This window comes from Myotis brandtii, unplaced genomic scaffold (genome assembly GCF_000412655.1).
Source record: "Myotis brandtii unplaced genomic scaffold, ASM41265v1 scaffold208, whole genome shotgun sequence".
NCBI classification, from domain to species: Eukaryota; Metazoa; Chordata; class Mammalia; order Chiroptera; family Vespertilionidae; genus Myotis; species Myotis brandtii.
In genome coordinates this window covers 1,394,793-1,416,214 of record NW_005357764.1, presented here as the reverse complement: position 1 = coordinate 1,416,214, position 21,422 = coordinate 1,394,793, and the positions used below count along the sequence as shown (strand labels likewise).

General features: G+C 57.8%; 1 protein-coding gene across 1 annotated transcript in view; it reads right to left on the bottom strand.

Annotated features, from left to right (window-relative positions):
• Positions 1-21,422, bottom strand: part of COL23A1 (collagen, type XXIII, alpha 1) — a gene marked incomplete at its 5' end in the record, with an annotated part of 284,504 nt that overhangs the window by 6,102 nt on the left and 256,980 nt on the right. The window contains 16 exons of the mRNA XM_014539164.1: positions 50-106; positions 440-502; positions 1,300-1,389; positions 2,197-2,241; positions 2,849-2,893; positions 4,426-4,503; positions 6,111-6,155; positions 6,557-6,619; positions 7,160-7,213; positions 8,200-8,226; positions 8,860-8,886; positions 9,300-9,335; positions 9,512-9,628; positions 13,643-13,669; positions 15,010-15,036; positions 16,394-16,420. Coding sequence (XP_014394650.1) covers positions 50-106; positions 440-502; positions 1,300-1,389; positions 2,197-2,241; positions 2,849-2,893; positions 4,426-4,503; positions 6,111-6,155; positions 6,557-6,619; positions 7,160-7,213; positions 8,200-8,226; positions 8,860-8,886; positions 9,300-9,335; positions 9,512-9,628; positions 13,643-13,669; positions 15,010-15,036; positions 16,394-16,420 — 828 coding nt within the window. The remainder of the gene's footprint in view (positions 1-49; positions 107-439; positions 503-1,299; positions 1,390-2,196; positions 2,242-2,848; positions 2,894-4,425; positions 4,504-6,110; positions 6,156-6,556; positions 6,620-7,159; positions 7,214-8,199; positions 8,227-8,859; positions 8,887-9,299; positions 9,336-9,511; positions 9,629-13,642; positions 13,670-15,009; positions 15,037-16,393; positions 16,421-21,422) is intronic.

The following is a 21,422-nucleotide window of genomic DNA, read 5'->3' as shown; positions in this document are numbered from 1 at the left end:
GCCCCTCACCCTCTTCGTATCCCAGCTGCTTCAAGCCAAACATTCTTACCATGGGGCCTGGGGGACCAGGAGGGCCCGGGGGCCCTGGCTCCACTATGAGCTGGGCCTAGGAAAGGGTCAGAAGTGGATTAGTTACAAATTGCCTCGTCATCCCTCACCCACCCACACTTGAGCTCATGGGACATGTTGGAGGAACATTCCCTGGACACCAGGCCCTGAGCCATTGCTTCTTGCTCCCCCGCCTTGTGGGGGCGGGGGGCAGCACTGGCATTTAGATTCTCAGATGGGCCTTAGGTGGAGGACACAACTTGAGGTTCCCCCTCCCCTGCTACCCTAGGTTTGGTCAGGCCAGGTGGCCCTGCTGTTCTAAGACTTGGGCCTCCAGCTGGCCTGGGCTGGGCATTGGGGGGAGACCCTGGAATTCAGCAATCCCCCTTACCAGGCTCTCTCGTAGGCTGTCAGGTGCCGGCTCTCCCTTCTCCCCCTTGGGGCCATGGGCACCCTGTAGGACAGGATGACCTTGAACCCTTTATGTCCATCACCAGATCACCACCCACGGTGATCAGTACCTCCCCTTTCCTCCCCGATAAGGCTTCCGTTAGCAGAGACTTGCCAGGTTGGCCAGTGCAGCTTAAAACAGTTTTCCTAGATCAATGGGCATTCAGAAAGCAGAGTGCAGCGGTGCACATGGTAGTGTTCCTGTGGCACAGGAAACCCCAGCACTGCCTCTCTCGCTGAGCGAGCCTTATGGATGGACAATGGACATGAAGTGGTGGCACCTGGAAGCTGCTTAGCCTGTCAGCTTTTCCAATCCATCCCCGCCAAGACCAACTATCACAACGACAATGATGGTGACAGCAGGCACTTATTGCATGCCAGCACCATTCTCAGAGCTGTCTGTTCCCTCACGTAGTGGGAAATATCACCCCCATGTTAGAGGTGGGGAAACGGAGGCCCAGGGGGTGAGGTTGCCTGTACAGGGTTCTCGTCAGTAAGAAATGAAACAGGATGCAAACTCAGGTAGCCAGAGCCGTGGCCTAACCACCGCCAGCTCACTTCCAGGGGCAGGGCCTCCTTATCTCACCTTCTCAGTGGCCCCAGGAGATAGGCAGCAGGCCCTTCTACAGGCGAGGAAATGGGGGCTCGGGGAGTCTGAGCACCTGGGCTGGGAGTCAGCTTCCTTTCAGCCCCACGGTCCCGCTGGGCTGAGGCTGCAGGGCCCCACCGCCAGCAGGCACACCTTCGCTTTGGGACCCCACATGGGGCAAGTAGGGAAGGTGGGCCCACCCAGCCACTTACCGGAAGGCCAGACAGGCCCATTTCGCCTGCTTCCCCTTTGGGTCCTGTTGGCCCAGCCTCTCCTGGGTCTCCTTTTGGTCCTTTGGGACCCTGAAAGCCACATGAACAAGGGGTCAGTGCAGCTCAGCAGGCATTCTCCCTTCCCCGACTCTGACAGTCCCAGAGCTTTGTTCAGGCCAGGCCAGACCCCCAGTTCCTCATTGTGGGACCCCACCTCCAGCCCAGGTGACAAATGCACCCAGGGGCCTGGACAGAGACAGGAAGAGGGCACCCCGACACCTACCTCACTGCACACAGGGGTGCAGGTGGGGTGGGGGTGGAGGGAGTGGAGCATGAGGGCCTGGGCAGCCATGAGGGGGCACTATGGGGTTCCAGGTCAACCCTGTGCTTACCTCCCAGGAGCCAGAGATGGAGCCCCAACCCCTACAGCCAACCCACTATCTACAGAATCACCTTCCAACCTTGCATTCCCTCACTCCACCACTGTGTAACATCCATGATGTGCCACACACTAGGGACCTGGTGCTACAAACACACACACAAATCCACATGACACCATTGGACAGTAATGCTATTAGCTCACATTCGAAGACTCTTTGCTACATGGCACCGGGCACTGCTCTAAGTGTTTCCCACACACAGAGTTATTTAACCCTCACAACAGCCCATTGCCACCCTCGCCTGGGGAGGAGGAGCAGAGGCTGCCAGGAAGTGAGCAGCTTGCCCGAAGCCTAAGGGCAGAACCAGCCATGAAGGGGCACTGTGGGGCTCCAGAATCGCACACAGGTGGCACATTTTGTTCTCCAACTCTGTACACACACACGTGCTCACACACACATACACACACAGCATGACCCCTGGCACCAGTATCACCAAGAAAATGAAAGGCTCAGAGACCTTCTCTCCGTCGATTCCGGGGGCACCGGGCAATCCGAGCTCACCCTGGAAGGGAACAGACAGCAAGAGGGGTTATAGTGTCCCATGGTCCCCGAGAGGGGTCTGTGGCTAGGCTGCCGCCCCCAACCAGCGCACCGTTCCTGGTCAAGTCCCTGCAGTTAGACCTCCAGGAAGGCACCCACTGGGTGCCCAGCAGGGTGCCAGGAGCCGACCACCTCCACTCCTCCATGCCCTCAGCCCCTACAGGCAGACGTAGCCCAGGCTGTAGGTTACATTTTGGAAGCTGAGGCGCCAAGGGTTAAATGACTTGCTCCAGGCCACACAGCCCAGGGACAATGGTGGAACCAGACCCTGTCTGATTTCACAGTCTTGGGCTCTTTCTCCTGAGCCAGGTGGGCAGGGTGTAATGATGCACACAGGCCATAGGAAAGACCATGTCATCTATGGGACTTTGTGATGCCACGAGGGGTTTCCACATGTGAATCAAACTCCCAGAGTGCAGTGTAACTAGGGCCTGGGAGAAGGCACCCTGCTTGGCTAGAAAGTAGCCCCTTTCTCTGAGCCAAGAGGATCATGGGGCGACAAGCAGAGGGGGCAGGTGGGCTCTGGAGACAACGGGCTTGAGGGGCCACACAGCTGCATGTGTACTGACCTTGGCTCCGGGGATTCCTGGAGGCCCTGGTGGGCCGGGAGGACCCTGTGTGCAAAGGTCAGGCTGGTCAATGTTAAGCAGGGCCTCCCCGTCACTGCTGGTCCACCCCTCACCCCGGGGGGCCTGTCTCTGTTTAGCTGGGCTACAGCAGGTCAAGGACCTTCCGCAGCCGATTCCCACCCACCCAGGTCAGGCCCCAGGTCTTGAAGGAGTCCTGGGAGGAGGCACCAAGCGTCAGGCCAGATATCACCGTGTCCACTGCCATGGAGAGCCCAGAATCCCTCTGCCCTCGGAGCTTGTTTCCCCGACATTAGATTTCTTCACAACACGGCCCTGCTCAGGATCCTGCGGTGCCTCCCTATTGCCTCTGAAGCTGTATCCCCAGCAATGGCCCAGCACTGCCGTCTCTACTTCTCCTGTGACCTCTCTGACCATCAGCTCTGTTGCCTGTTGCCTCCTGCCCCGGGGAGTTCCTGGGTCACACAGGTAAGGGATGGCATCTTTAGTCTCCAGGTCTAACCTGAGTCCCAAGCTGCTATCTTGACCCAGACCTCCAGAAGGCTGCCTGCTCACTAAGGCTCATCATCGCCCTCCAAACTCACGTCCCCTCCCAAAGGCTGCACCCCATCCAGCCCCTCAGCCCCCAAAGTTCCAGTCCTCCACCTCCTCTCACCAACCTCTTCCTTCTTGTTAGAGGCTCCATTGAGATGTCCCGTCTTACATCTTCCTTCATTCCACCCACCTCCTCTAGGCCATGCGCAGCACCTACCTTCCCGGTAGCCTGCCTGCCTCCAGCCGTCCCCACACCCACTCTGTTCACCTTCCACACCATTCCCCAATATGTGTTTTTTAGCATTTGCCCCTCTGCTCAAAGAACCAGCTATGGCTTCCTGCTGCCCATCCAATGGAGTCATCCTCCCAGCCTGGCACCCTGCCTCCCTGTGCTCATAGAACTTCTCCCACACGGCTCCTAGCCAGCCTGGGTCACACCATGCATGTACACGCCCTCGGGCCAAGTCACACCACACCACGCCATGCAGGCCTGATGGGCCACAGTTACCATCAGCTTGTACTTCTCTGAGGCCTGTGGGAAATAACTGGAATTGAAGCTCAGGGGGCGTTAGGTGCCATCCAGTCTGGTCTCTGATGGTCCCTCCCTCACCCCAGCCCCTTTCCTTGGCACCCAACCTCTCTTCCACTGGTTATGGGTCCCAGGATTGCTGGGCAGGACTCACAGGTTCCATCTCCCGAGCGAGGCTCTGGGGCGGGCCTGGCCACTCTCATCCTCCCCAATGGTCATTAGAAGACCCGGCCCTCTAGCCTGAGTTCCCTGTGAAGGCCCCAGGAGGCCCTGCTGGGGCTGGACACAGGAGATGCTCTGCCCCTGCCCCTTGTTGCTTTGACCCCAAGGGAGCTCGGGGCCACATGAGCCACATCATAGCAGATCTCTCCGTATCAGCACAGCACCTGGGGACGTTGGGGCCCTTGTGTACAGAGTGTGGATTAATGCACAAAGGGAGTGGTTATTCTCTTAGGAAATGAACAGCAAGGCCCATCTGGTCCACCAGGAACACTACCTTAAGGGCATCCAAGATCCTGCCATCGTAGTCAATCACCACTGTGTCTCCTTGCTCACCCTTGAGGCCTGGGGGACCCTGGGGCGGGAAGAAGAGGAAGGTTTCAGGGCGGAGCTTCATTGGTGGGTGAAATGGTAGTCGTCTCTGTATGTCATCCAAGGAACCCAGGAACTGGGGCCACACGCAGTCCTGGGCCCCGGCTCAGCTGTAACCTGGGGGCCCAGCCGGGCTGGTCCTCAGGCCTGGTCCCCTGGCATTCGCTGCACTGGCACCCAGGCTCACTGACAAAACACTGTAGGAGCCAGGCAGGTGCCTGGAGGGCAAGGGGGCCTGGGGCCAACTGAAGAACAAGCCCCGCCTGATCTGGGGTGGCAGCACGTGGCTTTCCTGTGGGAACGGAGGCCCCCTGAGGCCCCAGCCCTGAACTCGCGAGGGAAAGTGAAAGCCTAATTTGATGTGATGTTGTCCAGGTTTTTAAATGTTGGCAAACAAACAAACACAAACACAGACCCCCAAACCCTCCAAGACACTGTGGAGGCCTGTGCCTTGGTTTCCCGACCTCTGGTAGGGGCACACCAGGCACTGACATGCCCATTCATTCCTGGTGGGAGCACACACCCACCCAAGCGCATGGCCACGGGTATGTGTGTCCACCAGTGAGTGTGTGGCTGCTGGCCCTGTCCCCACCCTCTGCTCCGCCCCTCCCCACCCGGGCACCTCTCTGCTTGGAGAAGAGTGAGCGGCCATGAACACTCTGTGTCAGGCCTGTGGCCAGCCCCTTGCCCTGGTTGGAGAGACCCAGGCGGGGGTCCCCTGCTGGCTGCCTCCATGGTCATGACCTGCATGGAACTGTACAGTTTACACTGCCTTCCCACACTGTGTGCTTAATCTAATCCCGGCCACCTGCAAGCCCCGGCCGCGGGCTAAGGAGGAAACCGGCCTCCAGGAGCACCAGGGGATGTGACTGCTCGGGCCACAGAGCAGGAACAGGGTCCAGGATGCCAGCCTGAGGTGTGCTGACAGGCATTGGCCTCAGAAGGCCTGGGGCCTCGGGACCAGCTGGAGCCGCTGTGCTCCTTCCTGGTGACAGGAACGCACCTCGACATGGGGCTGGGAGAAAGGCCAGGACCCCCCAACAGGGGTGGGGGCAACACCATATGTGACAAGTGAGGGTCTATGTTTGAATATGCCGAGAAAAGTCTCTCGGAGGGCAAGCACCCACCTGGGAGAGGGGAACAGGAGGGGATGTGTCTTGACACATCCATATTTGAACATTTTACTGAAAGCATGTACTACGAGATTAAAAATGAAAAAAAATCACAAATGAATTAATATAAAAAAAGACTCCGTTTCTGGAGCCTCACTGCTCCTCGGGGGCCTTTGGTGACAGGGACTTTTAAAGTGACAGGCCCCGCCCTAGCTGGTTTGGCTCAGTGGATAGAGTGTCAGCCTGAAGACTGAAGGGTCCCGGGTGCGATTCTAATCAAGGGCATATGACCGGGTTGTGGGCTCAATCCCCAGTAGGGGGCGTGCAGGAGGCAGCTGATCAATGATTCTCTCTCATCACTGATGTTTCTGTCTCTTTCTCCCTCTCCCTTCCTCTCTGAAATGAATAACAAATATATTTTAAAAAAACTGGCAGGCCCCTGGATCCTCTGTGGGTGGCTAGAGGAGAGACTGCTTACCCGCAGCCCTGAGGCTCCATCGGCTCCTCGCTGGCCGGGCTCCCCCTGTGGAGACGACGTGGTTGCAGTCAGGTGTACACAGCCAAGCCAAAGGTTGCCCACCTCCTCCAGTCCCCTCTTCCCCACAGGGCTCAGGGCCTCACTGTGTGGCCGCAGAACCCTCTGACCCCAGAGATAGGCCACTGAGGCCCAGGAGCCCAGGGCCACATGGTGCCTTAGCCTCGTAGCTCACCCAGACCCATGCCCCCTGCTGCCCCGGCTCAGATCAGTCTCTGACTGCCAGTCCAAGGAGACCTGAGACCCAAGACGTGAGGGCCCAGGCCCTCCAGGGATTCCCAACTTAAAAAGGCAAATGGGAGGTGAACCACATCTCCTTCCTGTGACAGGGTGCTTCTCTGAATGGGGCCTGCAGAAGCCGAAGCTGAAGCCGTGTGCTGCTCAGTCACCTTTGTCCCTGGGACACCGTCCACGCCCTTCTCTCCCCGTGGCCCCACGCTCCCTGGCTCGCCCTGCAACAGAGACATTGAAAATGGAAAGAAGCCGTGGGGCGGGCTAGGGCTGCCTGGGGCTGCTCGCCTCCGCAGCAGTTCCAGGAGAACACGGCAGAGCCCACCTGCAGAGGACGGACCTCAGGGCCCTCCCAGTCCAGGGGACTCAGGACCATGGCCTCCTTCCGCCTGAGTCCTGGGGCATAGCTGGGGCAGCTCAGGGGCTCAAGAGACATTTTGGAGGCAGGCGGGCCAGGATTTGGTGGCTGTGACGAGGGGCTGGGGAGCCAGGATGACATCAGTTCCTGGCCTGGGGACAGGGCAGAGAGTGGGGCACCGAAGAGGGAACCAGAGGACTTCAGGGTGTGAGGGGAGATAGCCTGTGAGGTGCCAGGCCCGTTGACGAGTGGGACCCAGGGTCCTCCTGCTGCCCCTCTGTGGCCTGTCCTGGGCATCAGCCTGTGCCCCACCATGTGAAAGGGCCAGGAGGGGCTTCGCCAGGCAGATGGAACCGTGCAAGCTGGGAGGCAGGAGGAGCTCGGGGGAGGCACAGGTACCTACCTTGGGCCCTGGAGGTCCAGGGAACCCTGGTTGGCTTGGCGCCCCGTCATCCCCCTGAGGAGAGAGTGGTGGAGGCTGCAGCCTCAGACCTGGACACACTGGTTGGCACACACCGGCAACACCCCTCTGTCCTCCCCAGCACAGCTGTCCACTCCTGTCACCCACACTGGTCATACCGGGACGGGCAGCTTCTCCCTCCCCTCCTCGCCCCTCTGGGGCAGGGGTGGGGTCAGGTCTGCTTCTGTCCCCTGTGCCCACCAGCCCAGGGCCAGCCCAGAATGGCCTCAGCAGGTGTGTGCAGAAGAAATGGGTGGGCAGGTGAAGGGGAGAGAATTCGTCCTTCAGTCAGCAATTAGCTGGTGAGCACTTTCTGCGGGCCAGGCAGAGGTCCCTGCTCGATGGGTCAGAGGAGGCCGAGGGCAAAGAAATCTCCAGAGAAATACATCGCAGCGTGACAGGAAGTAGAAGTGCCAGGCAGGGAGTTTAGGAGGACGGCAGGATGGAGAGGGACTCGGGGAGGGTGTGTCTCAGTAGGTGGCCAGGGGCAGTTTCTCAGAGGAGACCTGCAGGAGGAGGAGGCCCAGCATGGAAGAGGCAGGAGAAGGTCACTCTGGCTCAGTGGTCCCAGACCTGAGCGCACATCAGCGTCACCTGCGGCTGCTTGGACAGAGCACGGCCACCCCCAGTGTCTGTTTTGGTGGGTCTGGGGTGGGCCCCGAACACGCTTGTTAAACAAGCCCCAAATGATGCTGATAGGCTGGTCTTGGGACTACAGTTTAAGAACCGCTGTCCTGCACCCTGAGGCGGGAACAATGTGATGTTTGAGGAAGGGAAAGAATAAGTGAATGAGTGAATAAGTGAATGAATGAATGAGATCCTGGCTTCAGACACATACCTTCAGACCTGAGGTTTCAGGTCTGCCAAGGAGCAGGGCACCTTCTTTGTGGGGGCTCCCATTTCTGCCCCGTGCCCAGCCCCTGCCCTTCTCTCCAGCCCATTCCCACACCCCCACCGAGAAGCCCCTCCCAGGCCCCCCTCACCTTCTTTCCAGGAATGCCGGGCTCACCCTGAGGGCAGACATGGGGGTGCAAGGAAAAGGTCAGAGACATTGGGCTGGCTGCTCCTCTGGAGAAGTGGCCCCATGATCCACGCCCAGCGCAGTCCAGAGGGCCCAGCCCCTCAGAGAGGAGCACTTGGGTGTGGGGCTGACAGTCTTGGACTCCACTCCCAACCTGGTCCCTTCCAAGCTGAATGACCTCAGGCAAGTCACTGCTCTTGAAAGCGGCAGTATGATGCCCCAGCCTCAGAGGGCCTCAGAGGGTCACTGAGATGAGAGAGGATGCATGAAAAGCCCCTGGCTCGCAGCAGGTGCTCACTAAATGGAGCTCCTCTCCTATCCTCTCCTCCTGCTCAGTCCAGGGACTCCAGCTCCTTCAGGGAGGACCAGAGCCTGCCTTCCCACCCAGCAAGCACTGAGCTGACAGCCGAGAGGACTTTAAAAGCTAACGTGCTTTATTATTTGATCCGTACAACCTGGTGTGAAGGTAAGGCAAAAAAGGTTTATCATGCCCCCATTTAACAGACGAGTAAACTGAGGCCCAGAGAGATGCAGTAACTCGCCCAAGGTCACAGAACTCTGTCTCCTAACCCTGCTGCCTGGGCTTCCAGGGGCGTGGGGACAGGGACTGAGGAACACTTACCTTGGGCCCTGGAGGTCCCTTTGGGCCCTGGAACAAGAGAAGAGAAGGTGTTAAAGGTGTTACTGGAGGTTGCTCCTATCTGTCCTCATCCTCATTTTACAAAGGACGACACCAAGTCCCAGGGAGGAGGAGGCAGGGCTGTCACTGCTTCCTGTCTTGGATAGCTTCTCATCAGATCTCAAGCAGCGACAGACAGACAGCAGTCTCCCTCCCAGGGATGCAGGGCTGTGAGAATTCTGCTGGGGCTGGAGGCCTGGCCATCCCTTCCCACTGCTGGTGGGGACAAGAGCTCGGGTGTATGTACACATACAGCCGCACACACAACCTGCGTGTGTGTGTGTGTGTGTGTGTGTGTGTGTGTAAGTGTGTGTGTGTAGGAGCTGCCGGGCCTGGAACCACGGTTCTGCCAGCTCAGGCCTTCGAATGCTCTGGGTACTGACCGTCTCACCGTCGTGTCCAGCCTCTCCTTTGGGACCCTGAGGACACAGAGGAGAGAGATGAGGAAATGCAGGGACCCTACAGTTAGCTGAGTTGGCAGGTCTGGGTTGGCGGTAGAGTTAGGGTTGGGTTTTGGCCTGAACTGGGACCAGGGTTTGGGGCTTTGGTAGGTGCAGGACCAGGTCCTGGGTGGTCCAGCTCCATGTCCTCTTACCACTGGGCCTGGTGCTCCCCGGGGTCCATCTTTTCCTGTGTCGCCAGGAGGGCCCCGAGCCCCAGGAGGCCCAGGGGGCCCTGGAGGCCCAGCAGCCCCATCCTGCCCTTGGTCTCCCTGAAAGAGACGAGGCCTGGCATGACTCTGAGGGTGAGGGAAGGGGTTCTAGTCTCTAGAGAGAGGCCCCTTAGATGGACAGCTCAATGCCTTCCCCTTTCCCAGCCCTTGACAGGCTCAGAGAAAAGGGCTTTGTTGTTAGGCCTTTTGCCACTTTTTGGTGGCCACACGAAGGGACAGGTCCCTAACGCTCAGCTTAAGGGGCCAACAGGGCCTTTTAGACTCCAAGGAGTGTGCCATCTCCTCACCTGCGGTGTTCAGGTGGGAGAGACCACACGGTGGGTGTGAGAGAAGGCACCTGTGCCCGATTGGTCCCCTTCATACAGAAAGGGGGTTGCAGGCCTCCTGGGAGACCTTGGCTGGGCCACTCCTGCTTCATTAGGTGACAGAGGTGCACCCTTGGGCATTTGTCCCAGAGAAGTGAAAACTCCTGTTCACACAAACACCAGTACATGGATGCCCATAGTGGTCTTATTCGTAAGGGCCCCAAACTGGAGACCCAGATGTCCTCCAATGGCAAGATGTCCAACCACCTGGGGCCCTCTGCCACGGAACATTGCTCAGCAGCAAACAAACAGGAACAGAGCACTGACACGAAGCCATTTGGATGCATCTCATGGTAATTACGCTGAGAGAAAAAGCAAATCTCAAAAGGTTATATACGTTGTTATTGCAGCTACACAACATTCTTGAAATGGCAAAATTATAGAGAGGGAGCATAGATTAGTGGTTCTAGGCGTTAGGGATGGGGCAGAGAGGGAGGCCACTAGAGCTATAAAAGAGTAGCCTGAGGGGTCTTTGTGTGGTGGTTGCACGAATCTACAACAGTGACAAAAATGCGTAAGACTAAACACACAAGCGATGGGAGAAGTCTGAGTAAGGTTGGTGGGCTGTATCAATTTCCTGGGTAGGAGATGGTACTACGGTGCTGCCAAAGTCACCTTTGGGGGAAACTGGATGATGGGTACATGGTTACGTATTACAACTGCATGTGAATTTACAATTCTCTTAAAAAAAAAAAAGGCGACAGAGGGCCACACTGTCTCTCATGCAGCACCAAACCCCCAACTCTCAGGCCGAGGTTAGTACTGGGTCAGACCTCAGGCAGCCAGAGCCCTCACCTGGTGGCCCCACCTGCAGGGAGGGAAGACCACAGTGCCCCCGGCACTGCCTGCTGCCCAGCACTGGCACAGCAACGGGACACACCCGGCTCCCAGTGCAGCAGAGCCTACCCTTCCTGTAACCAGGCCTTTGTGGAGCGGACCCCGCTGTGAGCCCAGGGCTGATAAGCCAGGGCATCCTGGGGTTCGCTCATCCAATCATCTGGCCGGCACCGCTCCAGTCCTGCTTTACAAATGCAGGGCCAGCGTCAGAGAGGGCAATCGTCTAACCAGGGTTACAAGGCCAGGAAAGGCCAGTGAGGCAGTGGTCTCTGTTCATCCGTGAGCTCCATGATAGGAAAGAGCTCCCCTCTCCAGCAGCTGCACCTCAGACCTCACTCACTAGTTTTCCCAGCAAAAAGCTTAACGGAGGCTCTCAAAGGCCACCACGTAGAGCTCCTCAGCCTGGCACGGCCAGGTCCTGACCAGAAGGATCGGACTCCAGCTCCGGGGCCCATGCTGGAGGCCGTGGGCCGGGACTCTACTTATCGAGGCAGAAAATGGGTTGAGACACTTGAGCAGGTCCTAGAGAGGTTCTTCCGTTCTTCCCCTGCGTTCCTTGGGAAATGAGGCTGGCCAGCTGCCTCCTCCTCCCGCCGGGATCGGACGGCTGAGGTCTAACCCTGGGGATTTGATGAGTCGAGGGGAACACGCAAGCCAGCAGCCCAGGCAGGCCGCTCGTCCAGTCTACCTTGAGGATGCGGCGATTGTACATGTGATGGTCTCTATTTATAAAGCCTGGATTGAGCCGTGGGAAGACCATCTACAGCAAACAGGTTGTGTGGTCAGAAAGGCAGGAGGGTGATCAGGAAACCACAGGGCTATGTCTGGAGGCAAAGCCACCTCCCCAGCCACAGAAGGCAGCCTGAGACGAGGGTGGTGGACCACGTGCTCACAGGGGCCGCGACGCTCCCTCCCTCCGTCCCGCAGGGTCCTCTGCAGGGTGACCTTGCCACTCCCCACCAAGAGCTGGGGCCTGTTTGTCCCCGTCCCCCACTGACTCTGAGCGAGCCCTGTGACAGATGCGACCATTAGGATGCAGGGGCGGTGATGCTGTGTGTGGCTCTTCACAGGCCTGGCAGTCCTGGCTTCCTGCTTCTCAAAATCTTCTCGAGAGGCCCCTCGAGGAAGCCCAGCTCCCAGCCAACAGCCCAGCTCCCAACTCCAGGCCCCACGGCCCCTCCTGCAACAGGAGAGACCCAGCCGCCAGGGGGTCATGAGAGACAGTGACCTGTGGTTTGAGTCACTCTCAGGGGTGGAGGTGTTTCACAGGGGGCTGTTTACCTAGGAAAAGGGTGGGGCTTGGGGAGACCTGCTCTGCAGCTACACCAGGGCTGGGGGAGTTCTCGTCTGCTGAGGGGTGGGAAGATCAGCTTCTACATCCAACAGAAAGTGAGCAGAAGGGTTTTTTCAGCAGCCACCAAGCTCAAAGGCGTCCTTTATTGGGCTGCAGGGACTTCTCACCAGCTTCAGGTGGCCCTGCCTCTGGCCTCCTATCAAAGGCTCAGCACAGAACAGCTGGGTCGCTAGGGAAACAGCCTGGCCAGCCCTCATCCCTGCTCTGGACTCATAACCACCCTCAGAGTCATGAGGTTGTAGAGCTGGGACAGGGACCCAGCCCAGCCCGCCCGGGACTCCAAAGCCCAGTCCTGCTCTCTGTACGCGCCCCGCCTTTCCTCTCATTCCCCCATGAACAGGGCCCGCTTCTGCTCCATGCCCACCTCCAGCCTAGGCAGCTGCTTGCCGTGGGTGACCAGCCATTGGCTACAATTTCCGCCCCGCAACCTTCTTAGAAACAACGGTGAATATGCCACTTTCCTGCCTTTCTCTGGGCAGCTGATGCCTACCTCTCAGCCTCTGCAGTGAGGCTGTGGCCGCTGTCTGCCAGGCTGTGGCAAAGGTGGAGAGGGCCGCTAAGTGACCCCCTGCCAAGACCCACTTTAGCAGGCCCATCCCACCTGGGTCTCCCCTCTGCTTCAGCTTCTGTTGAGGAAACCCCTGCTTCTGCATGAGGCACCTCTGAGTCCTGGGGCCCGGGGCCACGGAGGGCCAAGGAGGTCTGGCTGAGGCTCCCATCTGCTGTTCCATGTGGGGTGCTGGGTACCCACTTTTATGATTGCATTGAAGCTTCACCACAGCAGCTTGGGGTAGAAGCTGTCACCCCACTTACAGTTAGAGAAACGGAGCCTTAGAGGGGAAAGTGACTCGCTCAAGGTCACTTGGCTGGTAAGTGGCAGAGCTGAGCTTGGGCTCAGGGCTGCTGACCCTACAGCCCTCCTCTTCCTGGGGTGCTGGCTGTCCTCAGGAAGGTCAGTCTCTGGTCTGAGACCAGTGCCAGCCCCCTGTCTGCCCATCCACAGTGATAAATGCTATGGGACATCAGGCAGAGACTTTCCATCTGTGCCAGACCCAGCGGCCATTTAAGTGAAACCGTGAAGCAGGATATACTGTAGGTGGGAGGCAGGGCTGCTCACTCACCTTCTGTGATAAGCTGTAGGGCATGCTTTATCTATATATATAAAAGCCTAAGTGACCGAATGACCAAACGACCAAATGACCGGTTGCTATGATGTGCACTGACCATCAGGGGGCAGACACTCAACACAGGAGCTGCTCCCCGGTGGTCAGTGCGCTCCCACAGCCAACCTCCCTTGGCCGGCCAACCTCCCTCGGTCCGTCCCCCCTGGCCAGCCCCAATCAGCTCCAATTGGGACTGGGCCACATGGCCCCGATTGGCCCCAATCGCAGGCCAGGCTGAGGGACCCCGCCCATGCACGAATTCATGCACTGGGCCTCTAGTTATAAAATAAAACAAACTGTGTAGGTGGGGGAGGGGGTCTTGCTCAGTTCTTACCCGGGGTCCAAAGTCTCCTGGTGCACCCTGGGAACAAAAAACAGGGAGATATGTCACCACCGCTTGATGAATTCACATATATCCAGCTTTGCGCTCAGAGTGCCATGTACATGGTCTCATCCACTCTGCCAAAAATCATATGCAGGCTCTATTTCCCCCCCTCACCCCTCCATTTCCAATGAGGAAATGAAGGCACAGAGGGGCTAAGTAGTCTGCCCAAGGTCACACCACTAGCAGATCCCAGGGTGGTCTGTTATCTACTGCCAGCCCTAGATATGGTGGAACAGAGATAAGCCGCTCCCACTGTGCCCTCTTGGAATCCCTGAACCACGGAACAGTCAGGAATGATAACTACTTGATTGTTTTAAGTCTCCAAGTTTGGGGGTAGTATGTTATGCAGCCATAGATGCCAGGACACCAATTTCTCTCTGGTTGCAAAGTCCCTGCCTTAATCATTTCTACGACTCAGTGGCATCAGCCAGAACCAGCGGGAAGGCCATCACTGCACCTGCCAACCGCACGAGGGTCTCATTGTCCACAAAAAACACGCAGACTGTTACCTTGGACAGTCTTCCCATGGCTCTGTGAGGCTGGTTTACATTTACGGATGGAGAAACTGAGGCCCACATTGCGGGGCGACTTGCCAAACGCCACACAGATGGTGGTAGAGGGGGAATGCAAACCTGAGGCTCCGAACGCCGATCCTGTGCCTTGCTCAGCTCTCACGGGGGGCTAGAACACTGGCCACGGGAACTAAGTGACCCCCAGTGGAGTTGGGGTGTGGACGTGGCCCAGCCCAGCTCTTCCCTGGAAGTGCCCAGTCTTGCTACACCTGCGTCAGCCCTGGGACACACACATTTCCTCTCTCTTCTGCTCTCTCATGAGGCTCTCAGAGGTCCCAGCCCTCCAGGGCTGTGGCTGTGACATTTAGCACCAAATGCCAGGAAGCCCTTCTGGTAGGGGGCTGTGCGGATCCCAGGGGCAGCTCTCTGCCATCTGTTTTCCTGGCAGGCGTCCTCCCCACAAAGAATGCCATCCACAGTCATTGTTCAACCCCCCCGCCCCCCCGGCTTTCCTGGCACCACCCCCTTCATAATTAATTACTGGGCAGGCTGCTTTGAGTTTTGTTATACTGTGGTGTCTGGAGAACTCAGATGAACCTTCTGGGCACTTTAAATGGTCCAATGTAAGCCTTATAACCATTACAGGAGGCAGGCACTCCCTGCCCCACTTTGTAGATGGGGAAACGGAGGCTCCAGGAGGGGATGTGACGTGCCCACGGTCACACTCTGGAATGGGGTTTGGAGGCAGGTGTCTGGCATCCTTCCTCAGCCTCCCGTGTCTGGACAGCCTCCAGCATCACTTACCTTTTCTCCCTTGGGGCCGGGAAGTCCCTGGAGAAGGAAGGTGGAGAAAGAACAGCAGTGAGTGAGGAGGACGAGGCTGGCCCCTGCCGGCTTCCCTAAGGCTTTGCGTACAGAAGGGCCTGGGAGGCTGAGCAGAGCTGGGGGCGGCCGAGTGGAAAAACACACAGGACTGTCAGTCCTTAAGGAGGCTGCCGTGCTGACCCCAAGGAAGCACCACATCTCAGTCCTCAGCATGAGGGACACGGGGGGCTGGAGGTCACTGGCATCCCCTCTGGACAGAGGCACATCTGCTAGTCACTCCTCCCAGAGGGCAGAGCCCGCCCTGCTCAGCACCTGTTGTGCTGGTGCCGGTCAGGAGCCCCTGCTCGTGGAGTCTGGGGAATGTGCGTGTGAGTGGCTCCACGCAGGCCCTGGCGGCTGCCTTCACCCTCTGGCTACAGGGGAATGTTTTTCTTTCAGTCCTGCCCAGTTACCAGGCCTTCTAGGAAGGTCAAGCCACAGGCACACTGTGGGGCTCAGAGTCCCTGCGGTGAGGGCTGGCACCGTTGGTCAGGGACTGACCGGCTCACTGGCCTTAATCCCTCCCCAAACTGTCCACTATCCCTTCAACCAGTAGTGGGTTTGCTTGTTCATGCATTCAACAATTCGTCCACCCAGGTTCTTTCCTCCATCCTTCAATAATGCACACATTATGAGTCAACTATTCAATTATTTGTCAGTTCACTCATTTCTTCACTCGTCTGTTCAACAACCATGCATGTACCCATCCACCTATCCTTCCATGCATCCAACTGTTTGTGCAATCATTGGTTCATTACCTACTTTGACTGTTCTTCCATCCATCCATCCATCCATCCATCCATCCATCCATCCATCCACCCATCCACCCATCCCAGTATTTATTTAACTATGTTGTCACCTGTGCATCTTATTAATTCTGCTGAGGATGCCTGTGGACCGCAGACTCCTGACCCAGGTGTAGAAAACTCCTCAGCCTCATGAAAGTACTGAGACTGCCTGGGGATGCTCTGTGCCTGGGGCCTGCTGGGAGGGGCTTGTATGCTTTGAGGGCTGACCAGTGGCTGGGACAGTGCTGTCTGCAGTTCTTCACATCGCCATCACAGTGGGAGGGTTAATGTGCCTCTGATAGGTGAGGAGCCTCAGGCTTGGGAGGTGAAGAGGCCTCCCCAAGGCTGCACAGTCAGCAGATGGTGGAGCTGGACTTGAACTTAAGTGTAATCCCCAAATGGCTTCTCTTTGCGCTGAGCCAGGTTCTCAGTGGATCTTTCTCGCTGGCGCCCATGGTCACCCCCAACCCCACAGTGCCCACCATCCCAGGACCACCCATCCCAGGACCACCTAGAACGGCCCTGTCATCACTTACCGGCTTTCCATCCAGACCCAGTGGCCCCTGGGAAATGAGAAAGAGAGAGCAGAGGTTACACACGGGAAAGGCGTTTCCTCTGGGTGTCATGATCTAGAAGACACTATTGAGTAACAACAGTCCAAAGCCTGTGCCAAGCCCGTGGTCTGGGTACGTTTCACACAGATTTGGGGTGGGAGCAGCTGGGTGTTGTTTGCTGCCCAGAATCCCCTCTGTTTGCTGCTCCCTTCCTCGGGTCTAGGCACAGAGCCCCATTTCTCCTCCAAAACCACCCCCATCTCCACCCATGGGCTTGGGCAGGTGACCGAATCCCCTCAGCTGGGGTGGTCGGTTCAGGGACTTTGGTAGGTGGCACTTTTGGGCAAGAGGGCTCTTTCCACCTGATGGAGCTCCTGGGGGCACCAATGGCTTGAGAAAGAGGGAACAGAGAGGAAAGCAGAACTGAGAGACGGAGAGACAGGGCAAAGGGCTGGAGCTGAAACCACTGGGCACTCTTCTCCTTGAGAATACATTTTTTCCTTAAGCCAGCTTGAACTGAGTTTCTGCCACTTGTAATTCGTTTTGAACAGAACGTATGTGTTCCCTAAGCCCCAATATGATGTTAGGGGGTGGGGCCTCTGGAGGGGATCAGGTCATGAGGGTGGAGCCCCCACAAATGGGATTGATGCCCTTATAAAAGGGACCCATAGAGCTCTGTTCTGCCTTGTGAGGACACAGCGAGAAGCCCGCCTTCTGCAACCCAGAAGAGGGCCCTCCCCAGAATCTGATCTGGCTGGCCCTGATTCGAACTTCTAGCCTCCAGAACTGTGAGAAAGAAATTTCTGTTGTTTATAAGCCACCCATTCTGTGGTACTTTGTTACAGCAGCCCACACAAACTAAGACATAACTAGAAGAGTCCTGCAGGTTCTTTCAGCTCTGCATTGCTGTGGCCTTCACAGGTGAAAGCCAAGGCTGAAGGAAGCAAAACACAAGGGCGAGTCCTGAGAGCTGGGGCATCTCACAGGCCCCCGGGCTCTGTGGTGTCTGCAAAGGGCCAGTGACCACGGCAAAGCAGCCCCACCGAACCCCCTCCACACACCTAGCAAAGCCTCACTGAGCGCCACCCTCCCTGTGGGGTGTGCAGGAATACAAGGGGGGAAGGGGATGTTGTAGGCCCAGCCCGTCTGCTCCCTGCAGACCCCTGTCCTCCTCTCGCTGGCCAACATCCCCTCACCCCATGCACACTTCACCCTCGACTCCAGCAAATGACCTAGGCAGCTCCACTCCCCCGAGCCTGTTGCACACACTGCCTGCCTCTGTGCACCATCCTCGGCTCCGTCACCTCCTCTTCCACGAAGAGGCTTTTCCACGTTCCAGACTCAGACCATCTGTCCCTGTGCCCAGCATGTAGTCTAACTGTCCCACGTGAGACACATGCTGTTAACGTGGGGTCTGCACAGGCTCTCCAGTAGATCCAGGAAAAGGGTCTGCTCCCCACCCCCAGTGTTCGGTGAGGCCTGGCCAGAACATGTGCTGATTAGTGCCCGCCTAGTCCCACCAAGGAAAGGTGAACCGCATGCAAATGCGCATAATACACTGTGGAGAGCAGGGGCAGGGCAGGCAAAGGGGCCTGCCAGTTCCAAGCAGGGAGAGGGTCTGTTGGCTTTGAGGAGACTGGAAAAGATTAGGGAGCTCTACGCTAAGAAAGTAACATTTGGGGATTTGAACATAGCAAATTGTGTGTGTGTGTGTGTGTGTGTGTGTGTGTGTGTCACTGTGGGCAGAGAGAACAATCCAGCAAAGGCAGGGAGGAGGGAGCATGCTGGGGTGGTGAGTGGAGGGGCAGCTTGCCTCAGCATGGCCTCCGCCCTGGTCTCTCACAGCAGCACAGGGGTTTGCCCTGCACTCCCCGTGGTTCCAACAGTGTGGCTGCACTCCTGGCCCAGCACTGGGGTCTCCTGTGGCCAGGGCCAGGCTCTGCCATTCGGCTGCCCTGTGTCCCTGGTCCCCCGAGCTCTCTCCTTCTTTCCCCTCTGCTCCCTCTGCTTGCAATGCCCTTCCCTGCCCCTGCCCCTGCCCCTGCCCCTGCCCCTGGTGAGAGGGACTCCTCCTCGGAGACACCCTCTTGTTCTGAGAAGACTTTCCTGGCCCTGCCTCCGTCCTTGGGTCTGGCGCAGCCTGGAAATTGGTACCGCACCTACTGTGTCTAGTGGTAAATGACCAGTTTCCTTGGCTCGACCTCTAGGCCGCCCTGAGCAGCCAACCTCAGATTCCCCAGACCCCAGAGTGGCCTACCCTTGATGCACTCAGACCAGGGCCTCACTCCAGGCAGGAACCTGGGCAGATCTGAAAATTGGCCTCTTAAGTGCTTCTGGCCACCAGCCTCACTGTGGGGGAGAGTGTGGATGTGGGGGTGATGGCCTGGGGAAGGAAGGAGTGGCCTATTCCAAAGTCTTGGGGGCTCAGGCCCTGGGGGCTCCTGTTCTTGGTAAACCCCAGCCACAGTTCAGGTCCCATCACCTGAGGGCCATCAGCTGGCTGGTCTCCTCTTGGGGGCTCCTGGCAGTTCTGACCCCTGGATTCACATGCCAGAGCCCTCCTCCGTTCAGCAGTCTCCTAAAATGGGCCCCGCCCCTGCCCCCATGCTCAGGCCCTGCTCAGCCTCCTCAGGGCCATGGCCCCATGGGGGTTTCTACCCTGACCTCTCATGTAGGCCCAGCCTTCTGGCCACCACAACACACACGGGGCCCAAGTCCCCTCCGGTGTGGCTTAGTGACCCACACACCTGGTCTTAATCATCACAACAGCCTTGAGGCAGGTGTTACCACCGCCTCCTCTTGCAGAGCAGGAAACGGGGCCCAGCCAGGGGAAGACCTTGCTTGCCCAAGGCCACACAGCCAGGAACAGGCGGGGCTGGAGCTGGACAGCACTTCCGTTCTGTGCTCTCTCTGCACTTAAACCCTGCGGTGAACTCCCTGAAGATCAGCCACTCTCACCCCTGCATGCCGCTGTCAGACCTTCCCTGCTCCCTCCCACCCCCTACTGGACCTCGCCTGCCCTGGCCACCTTGCCCAGTGTGGCCGCCACCAGAGACTCTGTGCCCAGGCCCTGGGTGCGTCCGTAAGTCCTACTGAACTGAGCCCAAATGCAGCCCCAAATCTGCCCTCTATAAATCTGCATGGATTACAAGACACTAAGGTGCAGCTTAGAACTAACTAAGGCTCTTTCCTCTCCGTGTGCCAGGAGGGAAGACACAATGGGCCTCACAGCCATCAGGTCACCGGCAGTGGATGGGGCCTCAGGGCCTGGATGGTGTGATGTGTTCAAGGTGCCCCTGATCAAGTCCAGTGCAGGGCACCCTGCCCCTGGGGGCCACAGAGAGGGAGACTCTCCATGAATGCTCCTCATTGTAGACTTGACCGAGGCCTCTGTACCGCCGTGGCCCCTGCCCTCACAGCAGCCCCGGGAGGCAGGCACCATGGCCCCATCTCACAGATGAGGCAGAGGAGTCAGTGGGTTGTCCAAGGACTAAAATCAGCCCTACTCTCCATGCAACGCTCCCTCTCCTGCAGCACAGGGTAGAGGGGGTGACAGATGGCCGTCCTGGGGGACTTGTGGGACAGCCTCACAGGCCTGCCTTCCTCCCAGGATTCCTGGAACATCTGTCTCCCCCACGAAGCAGATCCTCCCCAGGCAGGGCTAACTGAACCCTCTTCCACCCGACCTTCTGCCGGAGAGAGTGCTGGGTCAGACAGACATGCTTGCTGTGTGGGCCTGGGAGAGCCAGTCCACCCTTCTGAGCCTCAGCCATTCTCCCCAGCAGGGATATTCCTGCTTTGGCTTCCCTTCCTCGGGTCTAGGCCAGAGCCCCACACATCTCAGTCCCTGTGCGGCCAGCTGCGCCCCAGGACTTTTCAGGATGTGAGAAGCAAACAGGCCTGGGGCTGCACTCGAGTTGCTGCGCAGCCCCTACCTCCCACAGGGACCAGAGTATCCTTGAGCCTCAGTTTCCTCATCTGTAAGCTGGAGGTCATGCCCGTCTCCTCTCAAATGACAAGTTCCCCAGGTCCCAGGCAGTCCCCAGCTTCCTCTGTGTCCTCCTCTCAGACCAACCGGAGACAGGAGACCCTATAGCAGTGATGGCGAACCTATGACACGCGTGTCAGAGGTGACACGCGAACTCATTTTTTTGGTTGATTTTTCTTTGTGAAATGGCATTTAAATATATAAAATAAATATCAAAAATATAAGTCTTTGTTTTACTATGGTTGCAAATATCAAAAAATTTCTATATGTGACACGGCACCAGAGTTAAGTTAGGGTTTTTTAAAATGCTGACATGCCGAGCTCAAAAGGTTGGCCATCACTGCCCTATAGGCAAGCTGACACAGAACTGGGGTCTGCACTGGCCCTGGGGATGGGAGTGCTGGGGAGTGACTCTGTGTGGCCCTCCAAGTGGCCAGCAGGGGGTACCAGCTCTGCCTTCCTACATACGTCTGCTCACGCCCTCACACCTCGGAGTATTTCCTGAGCAGCATTCCATAGGGCCGTCCTTGGAGAAAAATTAATAAGGTGGCAAAAGAGAGGAGGTTTCTCGGTAGAAGAAGTCTGGGGCGTGGGGTATACGGGCTCCACAGCTGGAGCGCCTCAATGTCCCTCAGGAAACGGAGCCGGGGAGGAGGCCGCAGCAGAGGGCTGTGCTGAGGGCCCCCCACCGGCCCGTGGCTCCGGCCTCCTGACTCACCAGCGAGTTACCTGTTGAATTGAACTCAATCAATAAACTGGCCGTGTCTGGATGCAGACGGCAGTCAATGCTCAGACCAGCGGAGCTGGGTGACGGTCCTGCTTTCTGGTTGTAGTGAATGGTGATGGCTCTGCCAGGGGACGGAGGCCTCGAAATGCACCAGGAAGGGGCCCTGGATGAGGGGGCTTACCGGGATTATCAGTCCAGGGCCCAGCAATTACGGCCCAGATGTTGACAATTCATCAAATTACAAGGCTGCTGGGGCCCGGGGCCTCGGCCGGGTTGTGCACATTCCTGAGTGAAGG